At 38.8% G+C, this 22,339-nt stretch overlaps 1 protein-coding gene across 2 annotated transcripts in view; it reads right to left on the bottom strand.

Annotated features, from left to right (window-relative positions):
- The window catches only part of PTPRR (protein tyrosine phosphatase receptor type R), a 136,155-nt gene that overhangs the window by 4,204 nt on the left and 109,612 nt on the right, over positions 1 to 22,339 (bottom strand). For both annotated transcript variants that reach the window (XM_029963635.1, XM_018080836.1), the window contains exons 8-12: positions 15,707 to 15,786; positions 13,519 to 13,656; positions 6,890 to 7,000; positions 5,579 to 5,736; positions 3,481 to 3,594 (exon numbers count right to left, since the gene is read on the bottom strand). In XM_029963635.1, the coding sequence (XP_029819495.1) occupies positions 3,481 to 3,594; positions 5,579 to 5,736; positions 6,890 to 7,000; positions 13,519 to 13,656; positions 15,707 to 15,786 (601 nt within the window). The remainder of the gene's footprint in view (positions 1 to 3,480; positions 3,595 to 5,578; positions 5,737 to 6,889; positions 7,001 to 13,518; positions 13,657 to 15,706; positions 15,787 to 22,339) is intronic.

Below are 22,339 nucleotides of genomic sequence, written 5' to 3'. Positions count from 1 at the left end.
GGCTGGAAGTGCACATTGCCAGCTCATGTCCAATTTTTCATCTACCACTATCCCCAGGTTCTTCTCTCCTTTGTTCTTGTGCAAGGCTCACATCTAATAGCAGGGAATTATCTGTGAGCCCCAGACATCAGTTTGTGCAAATAGCTGTGTGGAAGAGAACTTCAGGAGGAAATCTGCTCAAGGAGGGAGGTTTCCTCTCCCATGTCCCTAGTGCCCAGAAGGGATATACCAACAGCTACAGCACCTCTGGGTGTGCAGCCTTCATCCTTTTGCCAACCTGCACTGCCAGTTCCTCTGTGAGCTGTTGGGCTTTCAGTTTCTTGGGGACTATTTGGGATGGTGCTCAAAAGAAACAGTCTCTGGTATCCTGAGGGCTTGGGGACCAGGACCAGCTTTGCTTGGGTAGCAATGGGTTCATAAAGGGTCCTTTACCGTGCCCTCTGGTTTGCTGCTAGTGCAGCTGGATGCAGTCTGCTCCAGAATGAATGTGATATAGGGTTTGGGATTATTTTTTTTTAACCTGAAGCGATTGGTCAAAGCACTTCAACAATGAATTGACGCACACTGGAAACTCTTTTCATCCTGTCTGAGGAGCCAAGAACAAAGTTATCGGATGTCATTCCAAGAATGTGCCTTTAAGGTTAAGAATGTGCAAAGTTTCTCGATGTCACAGTAAGTCTTAAAGATGCCTCACATCAAACATTTCCTGTTTCTGTTGCGAAACATAAAAAATGAACTGGGAAAAAAAGCAAGCCGAGCAGACCTGTGGGTTTGTCTTTCTATAAATTCACATAGAGCATGGTCGTATTTCCATCCTGGGTCAAGATTTTGAGTGGGTGTTCCATTTCCTCATGTTAGCTCAGCACTGACCATTACTGTCAGATTTGTTCATCCCTTAACTTACACTGAACAGCTAAGAAGAAAGTGGTACCTGGACATACTTACCTAGGAACAGCTCTGTCCTGTCTCATTCCCTATTGGAGCCTTATTTAAAACTTTGTTTCCAGGGAGGGTAATTAATTAAACTATTTTGCAACATAACTTTTTTGCCACCATATGCGATTTGTCTGGATGCCTGTTTGGTTTTTACTGAATATCCTGGCAATAGAAATGTTTTGGTAAGTCACTACAGCATCACTGTGAGTCCCGCAAGCACAGCTCTTTCTCCTATTGCTTGGTTCTCTTTGGTAGAAATGTGGGCATGGAACCATGTGATAAAAAGATCACACAAGTGGATATGCCTGAGTATGCTCATTACATCAGTAACCTGAATTTGGATGGTGAAGCTCCGAGCACGAGCCAGCCTGTCCAGGAACCTAGTCGGGGTCAGATATCATGGATGAAATAGTCAGTGTACCTCTTAGCCAGGTTTCTGGATCCCAGGTGGTCAGATAAAACCACCCTTTTCTGCTGAACTTTCTTTTTTTTCTTTTTTATGAGGGCAGTCTGACGCACAAAGAATAAATTGGAGCTTAGCTGCTCACCAGCATAATGAGGAAGACAACCTCAGCACTGCTCCTGCTCTACTCCATTGCTTATGTTGGTCATGCTGGTACGTAAAGTGTAACACAGCTATGGATGGCCACAGCCAGCTCTTGCAGCCAAGTCTAGAGGGCTTTAGTTCATTTGCCAGCTTCATGACAGATGTAAACACTCTGTCTCATACACTGCCTGCCAATAACCACCATGTCAGGACTGGAACATCAGGGGAGGTTGGTCCCATGGAGCTTTGTCCATGCAACAGTGATATCTGGTCACTTTATGGACCTGCAGTCTGCTAGGGCTGGCAGTGGCTACTGTAGTGTTTAGGGGCCACTAAGCTTTGCCTTAGTAATCCTTGCTATAAACTGACTGCCACGTGAGTGAGATTCATTCTGCAATATGGTCAATTGGAAAAAAAAAAGAAAAAAGAGGTTTTGATTACTGAGTTTTACCCAGAAAAATGTCTTTAAAAATTACAATAGGGACATACTCTTCGTCTCAGGTAATGCTTGAGAATATAAAGCATTTTAAGCAAGATCTCTGGAGTCTATTTATATAATCTGAAACTTGAAAAATTACAGAAATCTGCAAAAATCCAATGCTTTATAACAAGCTTTGTGTCACGGAGATTGCTGTTATGAATGTTATATTTGGGTCAGATTTCCATTCTCTTTCTAAGTTTATCTAGGATACTAATATGTATAAGGAAGTTCTTTAGTCAGATCCACTCAGTGAAATTGTGTTGTCAGTTATAATGCTGAAAATTTGGCTTATTTTTTTATGTCTGAAATAATGACATTAAAATGATGCAGCTGAAACCAGAGTTTGCTTCCACTTCTCTACAATGGAGTGTAAAAGCAATAAGAAAAAGCTTATCTCATAATAGAAACACTAAACCAGAGGAGAACACTACAAACCTTTTTCAATAAGGTGAACAGATAATCAGAAAAGAGTGTTGGAAATTTGGAGTTGATAATTTAAAACAGACTAAGCATTTTTCCCTCACCATTTCCATCTCATTTTGTTGCTTTCTGATTTTTAGGTCAGTAACTTCCCTTGGAGAATTGTACACTCCAAGTGGCTCATGTTGCCCTGTAAAGATCGCATTACAATCTCTAGTACGATGAAGTCGCATGAGAGGGGAAGGCAGAGGAGGTGATCCATAAACACATTCAACTATATGGATTCCAGTCCTTCTGCAATTCATGGTTCCAGTACCTTTCAAGGCTCTTCAGAACACAAAAATTCTGTATTGCCCCTTTGACCTAAGCTCTTTTTCAGCATTTGCACTCATGTGGATTTTTTCCATTTAAAGAAGAAATGCATGTCAGGAGCAGTTAAGATACTTGCAAGGTGAGTAGGAGAGGAGACTTCTCTGTTCTTAGTTCAATCCTGTTTATTTACTTTATAAAAAAACGTGTTTCCCTAGGCAGAATAAGAAAGAAACATACAACCAAACCAACAGTTTCCATTGTGCACAATACCCACATCCTCCTTTCCAACACAAATCTCTCTTCAGCCATGGTTTCACAAAACAAAGCACTCTGCAACAATGGTGCCTTACACTGTTCCTGCTCCCAAGCTGTGAATTCAGTCAGGGAATTGAACTGACTTAAGAAAACTGTGCAACAAATGCCTTGCTATTTTCTTAGGCTGAGGAAATCTGCCAGCTCAATTCAAAAGGACTCCCAGCACAGCTGAGGGAATAGCAACAGCACCAGATTTGCCTTTCTCCAGTGCTCAATGAAACTACACACTGAGTGAGCCTGGATGTCCCTGTCAACCCAGGCTTGAAGATAATCCTTTATTTCCAGACTGCCCCACATCTCTTGTGTCTTAGTGAGATCATGCATACAGCAGAATGCAAAGCAACATCCAACTGTGAAAAGGTTTTCAGAATCATTACTGAATCATTACTGATCATTACTAAATCGTTTCAGTGATGATTTCAGAATCATTTCAGAATGATCACTGATTTATGGTTCTTCTGGAACTCACCGATCCACTCGTAGCTGGCAGACAATGCTCAATGCATCTACAACTCCCTCTTCCTTCAACTGCTGACAACCAATGGCCGTGGCAATAAAACATCCAGTTCTGCCTATACCAGCACTGAAAAGAAGGCATATTTGATAGGGGAATGGAATTCACAGATCAAGGAGTTAAGTGCAAAACACTAAATAGATATGAAAACACTAAAAATATGAAACATGGAATTTCTAGAACCCACAGTTCCTGGGTGCATGACCAGCAAGGCTGGCTTCTCAGCTCACTTTGACTGAAATGAAAGTGTGCACTGTTCCAGCAATCCAGTTGTGGGTAATTGTGAGACATTTTTCCAGTTTGCATACAAGTGTATGGTAAGAAAAACAATCTTCATTAGCACCACAAAGTCCAAGTATTCTCTGGCCCAGTCCAAGCAAATGATGGAGATATGCACATCATTATGGTGGAAAAGCACACCTAAAGGCAAAAGTCAGTGTGGCTTTATGTTTAAAGCCCTCAAAGTATACAGGAGTTCCACTAACCATATCTCTAACCATGAAGGCAAAAAGGACCTAGACCCGTGCTGATGAAGTTAACTCTCTCTCATGTGATTGATTCTGCAGGAGGCAGAAGGATTTGGTGCTGTAGCTCTCCAGGTTTTCTTGATGCCTGCTGGGAAACAGGCATTTTGGCATTATTTTTATCCCTGAGCCTTCAACACTTTTGAGAATCTCTGCCCTACTCTGTTTCTTGCTTAAGTAATGTGGAACTTAGTGCAGCTCATCGCTGTCATGCTGAATGGCATGAAAATGTGAGGAAAATAGTTAAAACACGGAGTTGGCGTCCAGATCTTCATAGCCCTCTCACTCAGATAGGAAATGGAGTGTGACTAGAGTCACACTGACTAGAAAATGGAGTGTGACTGAGTTTTGTAGATCATAGTGTAGTGAATATATATATATTGCTGAGATGTCACTGAAGAACTATGAATTTTAATCACAACTGAGATGATATCTGTATTTAATCATTAATAAATTCCTGGTCATGATTACAGACGTTACTGTCATATCACACATGCCATTCTCCTGAAGACCTTCATTACTGAAGATCCTTACTAGAAAAATGGGACTTTCAGTAGCCATCCATGGACTTGTGCGTTGTTCAGGGAAACTACAATTCCTGATAAAAACAGCTACATAAAATTTGGAAAAGCTGCTTATTCATCACATTCTAGCTTTGAAAATTTCAAAATGATGGGTGGTTCAAATCTGGCTTTCATTTCTCTAAATCTCCTAAATATGGAGTTGAAAAGAAATTCTTCAAGATTAGTTCTGCTAACTAGTTCTGCTCTAATGTACTTTTAGGAAAAAAAGGTACTATCCCAACTGTAAGAGATGTATCATCACAGTTAGGAGACAAAGCAAGTAAGGAAACACTGATTTTATTTTTACTTTCTATTTTGCTTCCTCTACTTCTTTCCACCAGTATAACAAATCCAGTGCTACTTCCTACTACTTAAATTGCAACATGGGGCAATGAATCAATATAAAGCAATAAAATAGAATTAAATTAGAATTATTAGAAGGACATTCTCTGGTGCATTACAATTTGTGTGAGTTACACTCTGCTCTTGAGTACTGAATAACATTTTGCCTTTGAATATCCAACCAATTACCTTTGTGAAAATGTTCTCAAATTGTAGTACTGATGTGTTTTGGTCTCCAAATTTGTACGTGATGTTTGCTCTTTAAAATTGACTTGCTTTGCAATATTTTAGCCAACCTGTCACAGGGCACTGCATCTGAATTAGGTATGTAATCATGCAACACCACAAAAAAGTAAGCAAATCCTAAATAAGAAACAAAAGGAAAATAATTTTTCCAGCTGGTCTTTCAAAAGCAGAGTTCAGTAGCAGAAACAGGGAACAGTTCAGAAGCAATTTGCTAGCAACAGGGGAATTCTCTCCAAGACTCAAATCCTCAGATATGAACTGAAAAAGTCAATTAGCATGAGGAGGAACTGCGAATTTTGCTCTTCCCCAAATACATTCTTTGCTTAGGAGGACTGTTTGATGTGATTTGCTGTGGCCTTGCTTTGGGCAGTTAATTACCTGCAGTGAACGATGACAGGCCCTCGGCCCGGTGATTCCACCCTGTCCTCTTCTACATCCAGCATGAGCTGCAGCAGAGGCTGAGCGCTGTCAGGGGTTTTGTGGTCCGGCCAGGATGTGTACCAGTAGTGTTTCACACTCTGGGACTGACTCCCTTGCTGAAAATAACATGAAGATTGTATAGGAACATTGGTAGTGAATAATTCCTTCTATTTCTTTCAACGTTATGGTAAAAAGACAGTAAAAATGTTAAGATGGATTTAACAATTTTTTTTTGTTAGACTTGGAGGATGCAATTGCAGGGAACAGATATGCTTCCAGGCACCCAATTGTGGGAAGGCTTTGTGCACCTCAAAACTTGTTTTTTAACAGTTGTGTAAGTTCTGCTTTGTCCATCTGACTAGTGACTTCATGACTGTATTTTCAACTGGGAATATTTGGAGGACTGTGTTATATCAGCAATAATACCTAGAGAGAATAGCTTGATCTAAGCTTCTGAATTTCTAAATTATTATATATTTCTACCTTTTAAGGTCATTATCTTAAGGGTCTGATATTAAAATTAAGAGTACTTAAGATAAAGATGCAGAAGAACTGCCCTTCTAGATTAATCAGACATCCCAGTGTGTCCAGTTATTCTCTCCAACAGAGGCTGCTACCACTTCCTTCAACAAGCAAAGGGGCTTGGGCAATTTGTATTGGACAATATGACTTCTGCTCACTTCTCAGTGCTGGGGCTGCAACACCAAATAAATTTTCCCAATCCATTACTTATTGTAATGCTATGTCAGGAGCAGCAGATCAGTTTGATAGCAGGTAAGTGTAATATGGAGAGTAACCCAGAATAGGAGCATCTACCTTATTTTGCACAATTAGTGTTTAGTCAGAATCATGAAAGCATGAAGATTTCCTTATATACTATTTGTATTTTTAGCTTCTCAAATGGGTTGTAGATGCACTCAGGACACAACATCAGCAGCGTATCTTTTTTAGATACTAGTTCTTTCATTAACTAAAATCCCTTTACATTGCCTTGGCAATGCTAAAAGGGCCCCAAAACAAATGTAATTTATGAGAGTGAAACTTGCACTCTTTTTGAAGCCTTTTTTATTGCCAGAGAGATACAAAGTGGAAATATCGTAAGTATTCCAGTACTTTGGTCCCAACAATACCTTGCAGCTGTGAGCTTCATAGCTCAGTTACTCCTCCTGCAAAAATGTATGCTCTTTAAACAAACCAACATTTTAACATCATTTAACATTAAAAAAAATAAAGCGTTATGAATGATGTCTCTCAGATGCAGATTGTTACCTTTATTGTAAGCTGACGGACAGTGTAGTTCTTGCATTCTTGTACACTGTTAACAAGGACTTCAACCTTCCCATAGATTCCTCTTTTTTCTGGCCAATAAAGCACACATTTCTGTAAAGCAAGCATCAATGTCATCAACAAACTGGATCCTGGAGCCACATTCATATCTAATTTTTACACAGAATGTATTTTTCTGGAAAGTTCTGATGAATTCAACTGAAGTATGATTCATGTCTGAAGTATTCCTAAATAAGATATTGCAGGGTTCTTAATTATGTGGGCCTGGTTTTCAGGATTTGAGTTTTTCAAATATAGATCTCTATCACTGAACACTTTGAACAGCTGTTTTTATTCTTAAAACCTCAATGAAGTTCAGTTAAAGGAATTATTTTCCACATTCAAACTTCCTAGAATATTCTTTAATTCATAAAATTAAACTTATAAAGTTTTCTCTTTCCAAATGGGATTTCCTTCTCAGTAAGAGATTCAGGATTTTTCCTCTCCTCATAGGACTTCTTATCCTCTTTACTCTCTTGGGCCCTGATACAAGAAAGCATGTAAATGTGCCCTTAGATCTTACTGAATTCAATGGGATTCAATATGCATGTTCAACTATTTTGAAGAATCTGAGTTGTTTACCATAGAACTTTCTGGAAATGAATGCTAAGAAAATCCATCAATCTTGCTAGAGCTACACAAAACTGTATACAGAATTCTTAATGAATCAGTAGTGTTAAACTATTTCAGCAACGTATCTGACAAGCCTCTACTAAAAAGAAGATGAAGAAATAGTATTTAGAATATGAACCACTTTATTTTTCCCCTGAAATAGTTTGCTTATCTTCAAGTCAACTGCAACTTCATTTCAATTAGAGTGTCTCTATAGGCTATGTGAAAACATATCTCCCTGTTGTATAAATGCTTCTCTAAAAAATAGATGTTTATTTCCTTAAGAGTGTAAGATATTTGAAAGTAACATTTTCTGAAATAATGCTGGCCAGTCTGACTTGTTCATTAAATAAGAAAAACACTCCAACAATTAAAGAAAACATTCTGTTTTAATATCCAATGCACAGGTAAAAAAACCCACAAAAACAAACAAACCAAACAAAACACTAAGAGAACACTAAGAATCCCAGAAAGAACTTGTCTGTACTTCCTCACAAACTGTTGCTGAAGCAATTAGCATACATGTAGACAGCAGCTTACATTATGCATAAAAATTAACCAATCCCTTTAATATAATTAATTTCCATAAAGCATAACTCCCAGTAAGTCCTGCTAAAAATGATCCAGAAAAACAATCAGTGAAATGCAAGGCTTTACCACCAGGTGTAATATTTAAGCTACTACTCTACTGGATAACCCAATAGCAAATTGAACTGAATCACCTCTGTTGTATAAATACTTTTCTAAAAATAGATGCTCATTACCTTAATAGTGTAAGGTGTGTGAGACCATTCTGACTGGTTTCGTTCAAATCCTGTCTTTTGCAGAATTACTCGAACATCCTAAATTTGCTGTCTCCCCGAAGAGATCAAGAATGGCAATAAAATACTCAGAAATCGGAATGAAAAAGAATGTTCACAAGTTCCACAGTCTACCCATGTGACATGTATAGCTACTATCATCTGCCAGATCTGCAGTTCGTGCCCCTCCCTGGGAGTGTAGTTTTCAGTGCTAATACGGGAAAAAGAAAAGTCTAAATACACAATTGTACCCTGACAATCAACAATAGTTGAGCAAACTCCTGAGACTTCTTGATAAATGTGAGCAGTGACTGCTCACTACAAAGCCTTCAGGCACTCCAGAAGAGTGTTTTTCTTGACTCTTTCCCAGAAATGGAATTGGCAACTTGTGCTGGGTGGACAATGAAATGTGGCTGTTCATTAAAATAACTTTCATTTAACAGTTCATCTACATTTAGTGAGATACAATGGATTATTTTTAACACTGTTGCTGTGCATCTTTTAAAAATACTGTTTGTTACTGCTTTCCAAAATAGCCTTGAAAACACAGGTTGGATAAACTGGTTCAGGCATTTCTAAGGAGATAGGTATTTGGGGGAATTAACATGTTTTTGAAAGTTCATTGCAAAAATGGGATAAAGATGGAGATGGGAGGGATAAAGTTATCATACATAAGGAAAATAATTTACAAAATCTCAAGACCATTGTCCAAAAAAAGTAAACTGCCTCATGTTGACACTTGAACATAAAAGAAAATTGCAAAGGTCTCCAGTAGGTATATTTTAAACCTGTTCAAAAGTTAGACACAGTGGATGAGAAGTCTGGTGTTCAGCCTCATGTCCACAATCAGTAAAAACTCATTGCATATCGTAGATATCAAAAAAAAAGGAAGAATTCACCTGTTCTTATACTCACACAGTCTTTCTTTGCTCTTTCTGCTGGTCCTGATTCTGTTCCTTGCTCTACTTTCAAACTGCAGTTTCCCTTTCAGCATATTGATTTATACAGCACTTTCTAACTAGGTAAATAGGTCACATATTTTGTGAGTTGGGGTTGAGTGTACAATCCCCTCTGTAGTCAGCAAACAAATAACAGTTATGAGTAGGATTTCTTGAAAGATACTTTAGTTTAAAAAAAAAAGGAAAAATCCTAACCAACTAGCAAGGTACCCTTGGGAATCTTCTTACTTTCATGTGGAAGTTTTCATCTTCCTGCCATCTTTCAAAGTTGTTAACTTTGTTGTAATAAATGATTACTTATTTCCGAACTAGTGCCTGACCTTTTTTTTTTTAAATAAACCAAAATTCTCTGACAACCATAAAGTTTATACAAGAAACAGTATCTCACATGACTTTTAATTGATTTCAGCCTTTGTCCTTCCCTCTGTAACAGGGCTGCAGGTTTAGGCTCCCTGCATTCCCTGTCCTGTTTCCTGGCATGCTCTATCCCATGCTTGCTGGGTGCCAAGCTTCATGGGACCACTCCTGAAGTGGATCTCCATAACTGAGTGGGATCTGGCCCTGCCTTGATTTGGGCCTGGCACTTGCAATTTGCCACAATCTATTTTTAACCTGCCAGAAGTGCTCCTATTGCATCCTGGTCCCTAATTCTGTTGGATGGAGGAAGGCTCTCTCATGTGACACGACATTTACCTGTTTTACATTCCCTGGATGTGGACCCTGAACAAAATTAGTTTAACAATTCTTAAACGTGCAGTTGCTTTACTTCAACTCTGCTTCTTGTGTATTTTTCCATATAGCTATGCCTACAAGTTTACACATTAAATGTCCTAATAACCAGGACAACACACAACAGTAACAAATAATAACAACAAAGCTTCAGTGCCAGAATCCTTTTTCACTCCTGCCCTCTATTTACTGTCATACTAACTCAAGCAGGAGAGGTATACTTCAAGAGGGATTGCAGGATTTGCCTTCATATACTAAAATCCTCAAAGTAAGGACCAAATCTTTTTAAGTTCTTTTAAAACTTAAGATATAGCTATGGTATCAATACTCAACTAATAAGTAATTTTCAAAGAGGCTTATGTGTAAAAGGTAGAAGGTAGGATTTCCAAATTCCCAAATCTACTCAGCTATGTATGCCTATAGACAAACTGAGGGACAAAGTGTTACATGAAATATATGAGCTTTAAACAGTGAGTTAACAAGATCGTCCTAGATAATTACTGACTGCTAAAAAAAAATTACATTATCTGAGTTGAATAAACATGCATCTGTCAGTATTAGTCCCTTCTACTTGCAGAATGCAGAATTGCACAGTATTCTTTATTTATGCTTCCCAAAATACGTTTCCTGGTTAACAGGTAAAGTTGCTGGTAAGTTTTGAAGGCAGACTAAATGCATATTATTTATGGAGTACATAGCATAAGTACAAAAACCAGCTGAGTTGTCTTGAATAAACTCAGTAATATATGAAGATTATATTTGCCTTGGGAGTAAAGTTTTGTAAGATTGTGTCTTAAAATATTACTACAGAATTAGAGATGGTCGCCTTCAGTTAGTGATTTACCTCATCCTCTCAAGAGTGGGATGGATCACACTCTGAAGGTGACTACTGCTCTTCAGTGAGCAGGGGGGATACCTAGATTGCTAGAAGAGATGTGTTTTTCCCAGTATTAACCCTAAAATTACAGCTCCTTTGCTATGGACTCTCCTTGCACAGGTAGATCTTCATTTTGTTCAGACATTGTGTAGTTTTGAGGATAGGTTTTACAAATTCTGATTAAAATATCAGAGCACCCATAGTTCTTTCAGCATTATCCTTCCTTACAAATCAATCCTCTTTTTTTAATCAGACTTCAGAATGAAAAAGAAAGAAAATCCAATCATTTAATGCTGCATGTTTTCTTTGTACAGCTGAAATTAATATTTTGCTCAGCACTCTATATTCATATTATATTTTCATCCATCTTGCAAAAACTGTTACCACAGCAAATCTGAACCATTTTTTCATCCGATATATGGAAGTAAATCTACAGAAACCTTTATTCATCATCATTTCACACAATTCCCATTGCTAATGCAAATTTGTTACATCGATATATTGAACTAGGACACTAATGTCTAAAAATTTTACTTATGTAAAATAAATAAATTTATTGTTGAGATTAACGTTTCTAATGTGTCTCTCATTTGAGAGCTTCTTCATTATACATTAATTCATACATTACAGTACATTATAGCTCAAATGGAGGCTGACTGGTGTTCTACCAACTGAGGAATATGGTTTTTACACGAGAGTCAGGTATAGAGGTTTATTTGTTCAGGGGTGGATGTGGATGAATATGCTTTCAGATATGAAGGTATTTGTTTGTGTGTATACTGCAGATTTACCTTCCTGAAAATAATGGAAATAAAGCAGACCATGGAGAAGAAAAAAATATCAAGCGCTATCATGCTAAATAACATCTGTTCTTACCTTCTCTACAGAGAGTAATATTTTAACAGTGAAGATAATATGCTGAGCATGCCCAATAACTAAGCTGTTCTCTTTTCAATAGCAAGAAAAATTTCAGGAGGAACCTGCTAACAGTGGGAGAGTCCTTATGTTTCTAGACAAGGCAGGACAGCTTGCACAAACACAGCCTCTCTATATAGCCTGGGAACGCCTTGAGATTCCTCACCCTTTCTATTAGGAGGAAATTACCATTGCCAGGCACAACAATGCCGATAAACACCAGTGCCTAGAGCCTGCGTAACTCAGGTAAACACAGGGCTTCCTGACATGATGAAAACCACTGGGCACTTCTTTCAAGTCATTCTTCTTACACAGTGTCAGATGTGAGTGTTTAAACAGTCAGCATTTCCTCACTGAAATACTTACTCTTTTGGTTGATTAGGCTGGGCTAAGTTTGCTATGCTTTCATGTTTAATCTTAAATGTAGACTTCTGGACAGTTGTTTGAACAGTCTAGTGCAAAATGGCACCTGGTTTGGAAATACATCCTGGGACATTTTACAGGACCAACCTACTTTTTACATACAGTTTCTTAAAATCCCCTGGATTTTAAGCTTGTGTTAGAAGTCCAAACTCACAGTGACAAACAGCACTGAAGAGTATGAGAAGAGTATGTCTACTGAGTCCACATTTAAATGGGGCAGTGAGTTTGAGCTCTGGGAACACACTTATACTCTTGGTCCCTTGATCACTCAGACTGGAAACTTTGCTTGAATAAACACTGTTGCTCTATCCTCACATGCACATGAGTTTGAAGAGCAGGGGTGTGAGTGTAGCAGGGTCAACACAGCCCTGGTGCTTACCTGGTAAAGTGCTGAGACTTGATTGAGGCACCTACCTAGAGCTGGGAATTGTTACCAAGTCTAGCATTTTGGACTCAAGAAAAAAGTCCAACTCCTTTATTTCTATCTTGCTCTTGTCCTCAAGCCCTGTAAATCACTCCTTTAACATTCAGTCTTCCAAAACAGAGTTTTGTGTTGGCCCTCTGCATGGGAGAGTGATTTTTGTTCCTAATGCTTGGTAGTCAGAAATATGGACTCTGTCACAAACAAGGAAAGCCTGACAAAAATTTACCTGAATATTAATTAAGGTTATAGAAGATGTAGTTCAGAATGGATGCAAAAGCCACAGAACGTATACCAGGCAGTTAGTTGGCCATTAGCCATTAAAATGCAATTGTCACCTCTAATTGGTACTAAAGTAAAGAGCCATGTATTTCCATTCTGGCTAAGCTCCTCCACAGTGTTGACATCTGGGAGCCCAAACTGTATTTCTGGGATGGTCCAGAAGATTTGTAACATTTGGAATGGATTAAAAACTTGCCATTATAGCAAAGTGCAAACTTCCACCATGTCAGGAAAACTCTAATCATAATATTAACCATTTAGTCTTTATATACAAGAAAGTAAAAAGAAGTACAGAAGTGACCAACAGGTAAATGAGGTGTTTCTTAGAAATTTACAAACCCAACAGCACAGATATAGAAAACAGAATTCCTTTTTGTGTTTTTTTAATACATCTCTTATGGTGTCTACATGATTGCACTTGGTGTATTTGGTTACCCCACCATAGACTATAAACAGACCCTTTAAGAGCTGCTAGCTTCCTTCCATATCTGCTAAGGTCCTTTATACAGTATGCAGCCGTAGGAATAATTTCTCAGTTTGGATAGTTGTCATACCTCATTTTTTTCTTTCAGCTTTGTGATCATAACAATGACAGGGCTGTCTTCTTGCCAAACCATCTGCCAGAAATCATTCACGGTATTAATCATGGGTCCCTGAGTTGCAATGAAAGCTTTCTCTTTACCTCCATATCCCTGGTTTAGAAACAAACAAAAAAGTATTTACTTTAAATTCATGTGGTCAATCAATATTGCAGGTGAATGTTCTAAAAGTGCAGAAAAATTAATCTGAAATAAAAAAGTTATTTGAACTGAAAGCAGTTATGACTAACAGTAGAGCAGATCAGAAATTTTTCAGTAGAACAGTTTTTCCTCTGGAAACTACTGATTTGATGAACTTAAATGGTCTTGAGAACACATTAATCCTCTAAAATTTCCCTGCTTACTTGGTTTCTTTTGGCTTACTCCATTCTCCAAGTTGTTGGGGCTTTCCATCATCTATCCCTTTAACCTATGATTTATATTGCAGCAGTGTTTACAAGATAGCTTATAGTCAACAAGATACAGGAAAGAAAACGAGAACTATAAAACTGGTTTCTACAAAGATTCACGACCGAAAAAAAAGATTTAAAATACATGAATGCTTGTGGAGTCACAGGCTCTGCTATGCATCTTTGCTAAGGGAGAAGTGCCTTTATGCGAGACTTTATAGGAGGGACAACATATCAGTATAGGGAGTCCCAAGACACACACAACTGTGTAGGAGGTCAAAGAAAGGTCAGGCAAATAGTGGGAAAGTAGAGGAGAGGGAAAGCCAAGAAGAAATGGGAAAAACAAGACAATGAATTCTTATTTTCAGGGTGAAAAGGAGAAGTTATGAGTTTGTGCAATAACAGGGATCCCAACAGTAATGCTGAAGGGAACGAGTGAATGGAGAACAGCTGGAGATGGTGTGGGAGCCTCTAGCCTTGGGTCTTCCTTTTGGGTGCCTTTCTCCCTGGCAGCTGGTACTCATTGCACGAACCAATGGGATAGATCCTCAGCTGTCCTTCTGCTCACCAACCTGCCCAAACATACTTTGTCCAAGACAGGTCTGTCAGGATCCAGCAAGCCTGATGATTTTTCACACATGGGTGGGAAATTTCATTTCATTGCTGGGTTGTATTTTTTCTACAGTTGCTGGCAGTTCAACTGGTGTTTGCAGCAGGAGAAATCACCATAAGTGGGCCTGAAGAGTGGTGATATGGGGAAAAGGGAGACCTCAGAGGACTCAAAATGTGACCAGCTCATGGAAGAGCTGCTCTCCAAAGAGAACTGCTCTGCTTAGTTAGATGATGATGCCTTCTTACAGAATGCTGAAAGTCCAGGATGCAAAGTGAGGTAGGGTAAGGGGCATGGGAGATGTATGGAGGATGTATGTATATATTAATGTACTGTTATTTAAATAAGCAACACCACTGTAGAGTTCTGGGGCCAAATTTCTGCTGCAGTATTACATTTATTCCAGCTGAGGATCTGGATAATAACTCTAATCAAAACATTTAATTTTGCAGGTAAGAGGACTACACTCCTAAAACATGACTGAAGTAGTTTCTTAGTAGTCTATTTAGCATACATGGTGTCATGAATTCAAGAAAGCTCTGTGTGTGTGTGAGATCAAGGACTATAACATAGCTGACACTTAGAAATAATGCTTTCCAACAGGGTTCCTGTTGGGGAAGACTTTGTGTCATGTGACCAATATAGGGAGTAAAATGTGAACAACTGTGTGTGTTGTGGGCACATGTATATTTAACATATCTGTTTATGCTCCTTTTCACAAACTTATTACAGTATTTATTTAATTACTTAACTGTTGATTTCAGTTCAATCTATCAATTGATATATTGAAAATATTGGTATCTGTTACTGTTAAAAGGTAACCCTCTTTTCTTTATTATAAGGCAGTAAGACAATATTAAACAGTAAATAGCAAAGTAAACAAATAGTAATGCATGTATTTCTTAATGTTTTTTATAAACTATTGGATAATTTTTTTTATTGCAACCATTTTAGTACATTCATAGCTATGTGATCTTTGTTACAAATGGCTCATGAAACTATTTCTATCACACTTATGTAGACAGACCTGTAATTATGAATGATGATGGGTAGGAATAAAGTGAGTGGCACCTGGAAAAGTCAGCTACTCACATGGCAATAAAATATTGACTCAAAAGTTCATGAAGAGTGTACATTTACTTACCCTAATGTAGTTAGCATTTATGTAGGTACTCAAGGAGTCAGATGGATTTTTTGGTTTCAAATACACTCTGCTTAGAGGATCTAAGAGCACAAGGAAGACAGAAAGTGAAAAGAAAACCCATAGTTAGAAGGCTTCTACAGAGAATCAAAGTCTTGCTGAAGAAAAGAATCTACTATTACTTGAGGTTGCCAAGCAGTAAAGCATTATGCACCAAACTCTTCCCTCTGCAAAGGATCATCACATGTAGCTAAGGTACCCCAATACTGCACAATGCTGCGCTGTGGAGAACCATCTCAGCAAGCTTTGCACATTGAAGCAGCACTATAAGGTCCAGGCAATGCTCAGCAAGGCCTAGTCTGCCCATGCTAGTATCAAGCTGACCTGCCTAGACTGTGACTCTGAAACCTTTGTCATGTCATTGTTCAATTACACCAAGTCCTTTGGATTTGACTTTGGTATCTTTGCCTGAAGCTGTAGTGTTCAATGACTACATTGGACAGTTGGACTTAAATTAAGAAAAGTTCCCTCTGCCTGGGATGAAATCAGATATGTGTTTTTTATAGCAATTCAAGTTCACTGTAAGGACCTGGACTAGGTAATCCACATCATTCCCTTCAGTTTTGTGTCCTCGAGGATCTGACACAATTTGTGATCATTCATGTGCACTGGACTGGAGACACAATGCCAAAATACAGGAACATTTTTCTTCACATTATTCTTTCCTTCAGTCTTGGATGATCTAGAATGGAGCAGGGGCCAGTTCTGTTGAGTAGAGAGCTGGAGGTTACTAAATCTCTCCTGCAAAGGAAGATTTTGCTTACTCATTTTGATGATGTGATCCCCCATGTAATACCATTTTGGAATTAAAGCCAGTAAATTTTCAAGTGCACAGTATAAAAGAAAGGGGTAAGCAGAAGGGGAGTGAGAAGGTGAGCCTATTTTGTGGCTGTCTAGAGACACAATTTCACTTTCTTCACACCTTTTCTCAAAAAATATTCTACTATTAACAAAATGATATGGAGATATGTCTGTGCTTAAAAAATATCTTTTCTTCTGGCAATTTGCTTAAATAATTAACTAGAATCAGTGGGGTTTTGACAGTATACAGATACCTGTTGGTTTGGAAATAGTCTCTGGAAAGCTGCTTCACTAAGTGCAATCTAGGCTATGTGTTTAAAGATACATATGCGGGCGCTGAGCTGGAAAGTGGTAAGAAAACACTATTTATTGTGCGGTCCTGCTGTTTACATAAGAAATATATAATTGATGTAAATATGCTGTAGCAAAAATTGGTATTTTCAGAGTTGCTTTTGGGTTTATTTTGTGACTTTTCATCCTGTTCCTAAGAACTAGATAAAACCTTTGCAAATCAAAGGAAGAGGAGGGATGATCCCAAACATAAATTTCCCACTGGAGGTCACAGGAGCATCTTGGACAGGAATGGAGCCATTGTAGAACCCAGGCTGATGTTTTGGAGCATGTTTCTTAAAATATGCAAATGACTGCATGACTTCTAATTCAAAGTCTGTACATGGAAGTCTTGACTTCTGCAGTTAGTAGCACTACGTGAACCCTAATTAGCTTGTGTTAAAATCTCTTCATACTAGCTTTTCCAACTTTTTTCACTTAGAGCTTTTTTTCTCTTAACAATATGAGGACAGGAAACTTCTCATTCCTTTTCAGCAGAGTGGTTATTAGCCATTTCCACAAATGCCTCAGGCTACGTGGCCTTGAAAAAACACCCGCTTCCTCTAGCTCACACAATGCCTCTGATTCTGGTGTCACTTGACCTCTACCTTAAAAAACCTCTTCCAAGCAGCCTCAACATCCAGTTTAATTACCACGTCTTGAGATAAATCCCTCTGTTACTAGGGAGCAGTCAAATAAGTTTCACAGTTTCTGAGACCTCCTTCCAACTCCAATCAACGAAACAAACACCGCTTCCGAACAGGAATCTTTTATAAATTAACAGTCACGATCAGTTACGAAATAGGCAAGTGCTGTAAACTGAGCTCTGAGATGAGGAAAACCTGAGCAGTGCGAAAGATCCAGAGCCACTAAGCAATCATCAGACATAAATGGAAGTCATTAGCTTCCTCCTGAATGACAAATACCTTAGAGGTAATAATCTTTTCCCCAAGGATGGCAAAGTCTGAGAGTCTGAAGCTACAGAAGAAAGACAGATGGCCGCTGCAAGGCTGAATTCATCAATGTTTTTAAAGCATCTTGAAATGCAGCAGAGGTGTTAAGCACTTAATATTACTAAAAAAATACATCTTCTACAATTTTAACAGAGGTAAAATTACTCCTGTATTCTTCCATGTATCTAGGAAGTTTGGAGTAGTTCTCCCATAAGAGTAGAAGAAGCTTTTTCTAACTCCATCTTTAACAAATCAATATTGTCCTGAACTTACCACAATGGAGCAAGAGGACGGTCTTAAAGGGGCTGTAGCTTGCTCCCATGAGTCTGCCCAGTGCAGGGAACAATCAGGGCTGGACAACCTCCTGCAATGCCACAGATACTGGAGGATCATCCACTCCATGATGTCAGTTTGTCATGAAGGCATGGGGTTTTGTCCCATTGCAAAGGCTGTGTTCATTGCATGGTGGGTATAATGTGCTGTGGTCATTTTTCCTTCTTCCATTTCAACTACTATGACCTGAGTTCATTAGGGCATGGGTATGTTTGCATTTGTAGCATTTCCAAGGTAAGTCCTTTGTTACTCCTAGTCCTATCCTAGTTGCCTAAACAACAGCAAGACAGAAATACTGTAAGAAAGGCTGTCCTTAGGATGTTTCTGGATTTTTTAGCAGGAAAGGAAGACAAAAATTTTGTGAGGCAGACTGCTCTCACACTTGCAGCCCAAAAGGTCATAAATTTTTCAGATACTAAACCATTCTGAAATTCATTCTTCTCTATTTTGCCTAGTTTTGCTTGCAGTGTATAAATAAATAATGGGTACTGGTATTACTTGGCAAATACTGTAATACAGAACATTGAAGAATCATACTAGACTGCATTCCCAATCTCTGCCAGGTAGGGAACAGGCTATTAGACTTGCAAATAATGCAACTGCTTCAAAACAACTCATATATAAAACACCTGTAAACTATGCACCATTTTTTAATCCCATCTGAATTATTTCCTGGTAATTCCAATATAATCCAGGATTTCTCAACTGAAAACTTAAAGGATTTATCATGGTGAGTGCTTCTGCATTTAAAACATGCTTCAGCATTACAAAATAAAGTTTCATCCATGCAAAGGGAATCTTTTTATCTACTAAAAATATGGTCTGCCTAATATCCAGTCTAATATAGATCAATTATTATAATACTAGCTATTTACAAATATTATACATGCTATGATACTGGTGACCACAACTAGGACACATTTTGTTGACTCACATGGATATGAAAAAGTCCATTGATGAACCCTTGTTGAATTCCACTAAGATTCAACTATTTTTCTCTTCTGATTTGTATATATGATTTTTTTTCTTTAGTCTCTGAAAGTCTGCTGTTGGCCCTATTGCCTTCATTATGGAGCAAAACTGGAGCAAATCTGACTGTTTGTAGTCAGGACTGGGGAGTGCAAGGGATTTTGAAAATTCTCGGCATCAGAAAAACAGTTTTCTAGCATCTGTCTATATGCTTTCATAATAAATTACTTTGTTCATATGATTTAAATTTAACTTTCCCCTTGCCTTCAGTTGGAGTACTAGAGACAGTTTTAGCACAAGTACTTCAAGAAAGAGCTTGTGGACTTTGTGGTCTGACCCCCTAAGTCCTTTCTATCTTCATGTTACTGTGAATCTGCTGTTCTGTCCAAGGCGTTTTCATGAAGACTTTTGACATGAGGTTATTCTTCAGAAAGGGATGGGGAATGGTAACCAGGTATTACACACACATAGATACCCACAGAACAGTGTTAAGCCACTGGCTCCTTTGTAAGCAAAAGTCCACATATAGTCTAAAGTATCACAGGAATTATGCTTCTGGTTTGATGTAGAAAAGTGAGACAGGAAGTAGAAAACATAGAGGTCTTTGAAGCTGAGGTCCTGCTTCAGGAATATGTAGTGGGGGCTGCAGGAGACAAGCAGGCAAAGGTGAAGATGTTGACTAAGAGGATGAGGAAGGAGCAGCAGGGCTGATATTCTGCCAGAGGTGAGAGACTGGGAAATCTGTGTGCAGGATTGGGAACCTGGTCAGAGGGAGAGAGACATACTACAGACTGGTGGCAGAGGGAATGCAGCAGAAGGTATGGAGCAGAGTTTAACAGGAGCAATGGGGGGGTCACAGTCAGGAGGAAGGTTGGAGAAACAGTGAATTTTAAGGAACTGCTTAGCCACTTGCCTCTGATCCCACACTGGCCCCGTCATTAGTTGAATTAGAATATTATTATAATGCAAATAACATTTAGAAAACTTAAAGCGGCACCCTAGTGTTTGCATAAGAGTGTTGGCTATTTTATACTGCAACTGAAACATCTTTCACAGCAATGTAACATTTCCTGCAGTTTATAGTTTTCTATGTAGAACACTTTTCAATAGGCATTAGTTTTATTTCACACGAGTGTGTCTGGCTGGGTAGTATTTGCACCCTGTCACAGAATTATCTCTTGGAAAACGAGAACATCCTCCAAAGCATAGAGGGTGGAGCTGGCAGGACTGGGCATTTTTAGGAGATAATCCATCAGCTCAAACGTCACTTGTCATCACAGGTGCCCCGATTCAAGAGACGCACCCAGTGCTGGGAATGGAAAAGCTGATGCGGGTGTATGAAGCAGCAGGTTGATATCATCTGAGCAGGAAACCAGAAAAGCTGTTCTATTTAATCACTCAAATAATTTCCAAACCCTCTCAGACTGGGTGTGGGATGTGCTAGTATTTATTATGAGCATGTGCCACAATTCTCAAAATATCTTCTTTGAAAAAGGCTGGTGCTAACGCACAACAGACCTTTTGACTTCTGTCAAAGACAGTTACAAAGGGCCTGTCAGTGAGTAGCTGTGGTGCACACCAGCAGCATGCTTGGATTCAAAATGTGCCATGGAGCTGGCAGCACATCTCAGTTAACTGGAGGTGAAGACACACAGGCACGCTGGTTCTCAAAGCTCATCAGCATTAACCACAGCCCAGCTGTTGTGTCCCAGTTCAAAATACATACTGCAGTGAAATAGGACTCATTGCATTTGCCAGGTGTTGCTGAAGGTGAACCTGATGGTGGCTGGGACAGCTGGGACATGAGATGCTAAGGGAAGGGAGAACTCCTTTCAAAAATCTGCCAGTCAGGTGGAGGGAGGCCTGGTGATATCGTCTCCACTGCAGCTGATGGCAAAAGTCCTGCTGTCGTCAAAGGGGTCAGGATTTCACCCTCCATGTACATCCTGTTGACACTGGGCCAGACTCTAAGGGATGCTGAATTTTCTGACTGTTAGGTATATAACTTGCATTAAGTTACTTTCTTTTTTTATTCCCTTTAACATTTCTTGACTGCGCTCAAAGGCACACAGCTGTTGGTTAAACAGATGAACTATCCTTGAACACAATGGAAATTTTATTGGAGGCTGAAGAGAAGCAAGGACTCTATAGAAGCTTCTTTCCCAGATACATATCACATTTCTGAGACAAATCTAGAGGCTGAAGGCCACCAGTTTTCATTAATTTAACTGCAAGGCCATTGTATGCTGTGAACAAATTACAGTGTGTTCAGGCTTGGTGAGAGAAAATTCATCATTTGAATTTGAATTACTAACATGTAACATAGGCCCACAAGGACAATCTAGAGACGATTAGAAAACAAATTTCTAGTTGATAGGATATGCTGTCATTTTAAAAGTATTCTTCATTCCAAACATAAGCAAAGAGATGTGTTTACATTTTTCTGTGGGAGTGTTCTGCAAAATTTGAATCGCTGAACTTTTTCACTTTGGTGATGTCAAAATTTATAAAAACTCAACTATTCATGTCTATATTTAGTGCAATGTTAAAACTTCTGCAGCCTATTTGGAAACAGAACACAAAAACAAAATGCTCAATAAAAGAGAAATGGAATATCTTATTATCTGCCAACAAATGCTATGAAAATAGCTGCATTTCAGAGAGATGTATTTTGAAGGAAAACTATTCCACTGAAAAGCTTTCAATCACCTCTAAGTATAACAAAGCAATTGTTACATGAATTTGGGCCAATGAAAATACAGAAGCAGTATAGAAGGCAGTAACAAGTTTACAGCAACAAAGAGACAACACCGTGTGAGGGTGGCTTTCTTACTCCTGCAAACAGATTTCCCCAAAGACAATTAGCACACAGAGGAGAAAACCCCAGCCACCAGAGGATTTAAAAAGATGGAAGCCCACTAGAACAAAGGATAAGTAGCACTTGCTTTTTGTAGTCTGAGTTTTTTTAGTCCCAAGTAGCTTCCTCCAACCAGAGGGAATTCAGCGACTGCAAGACAATTTGTGCTGTGATGGATGAGCTACTGCGAGGCATGGCTCATCTCTCTCTACTCATCTGCCTGAGTTGCCTTTCAGAGAAAATCATCAAGCACTTCAGAACATGGCTGGGATGCTGCCAACATGTGTACCTACTAAGGCATCCAATGAGATTTCTGTATTTGCCAGTCCTACA

This window comes from Manacus vitellinus, unplaced genomic scaffold (assembly GCF_001715985.3).
Source record: "Manacus vitellinus isolate BGI_N305 unplaced genomic scaffold, ASM171598v3 scaffold_5_pilon, whole genome shotgun sequence".
In the NCBI taxonomy this organism is placed as follows: domain Eukaryota; kingdom Metazoa; phylum Chordata; class Aves; order Passeriformes; family Pipridae; genus Manacus; species Manacus vitellinus.
Note: the sequence above shows the minus strand (reverse complement) of the source record. Positions and strands in the feature narration are given on the sequence as shown.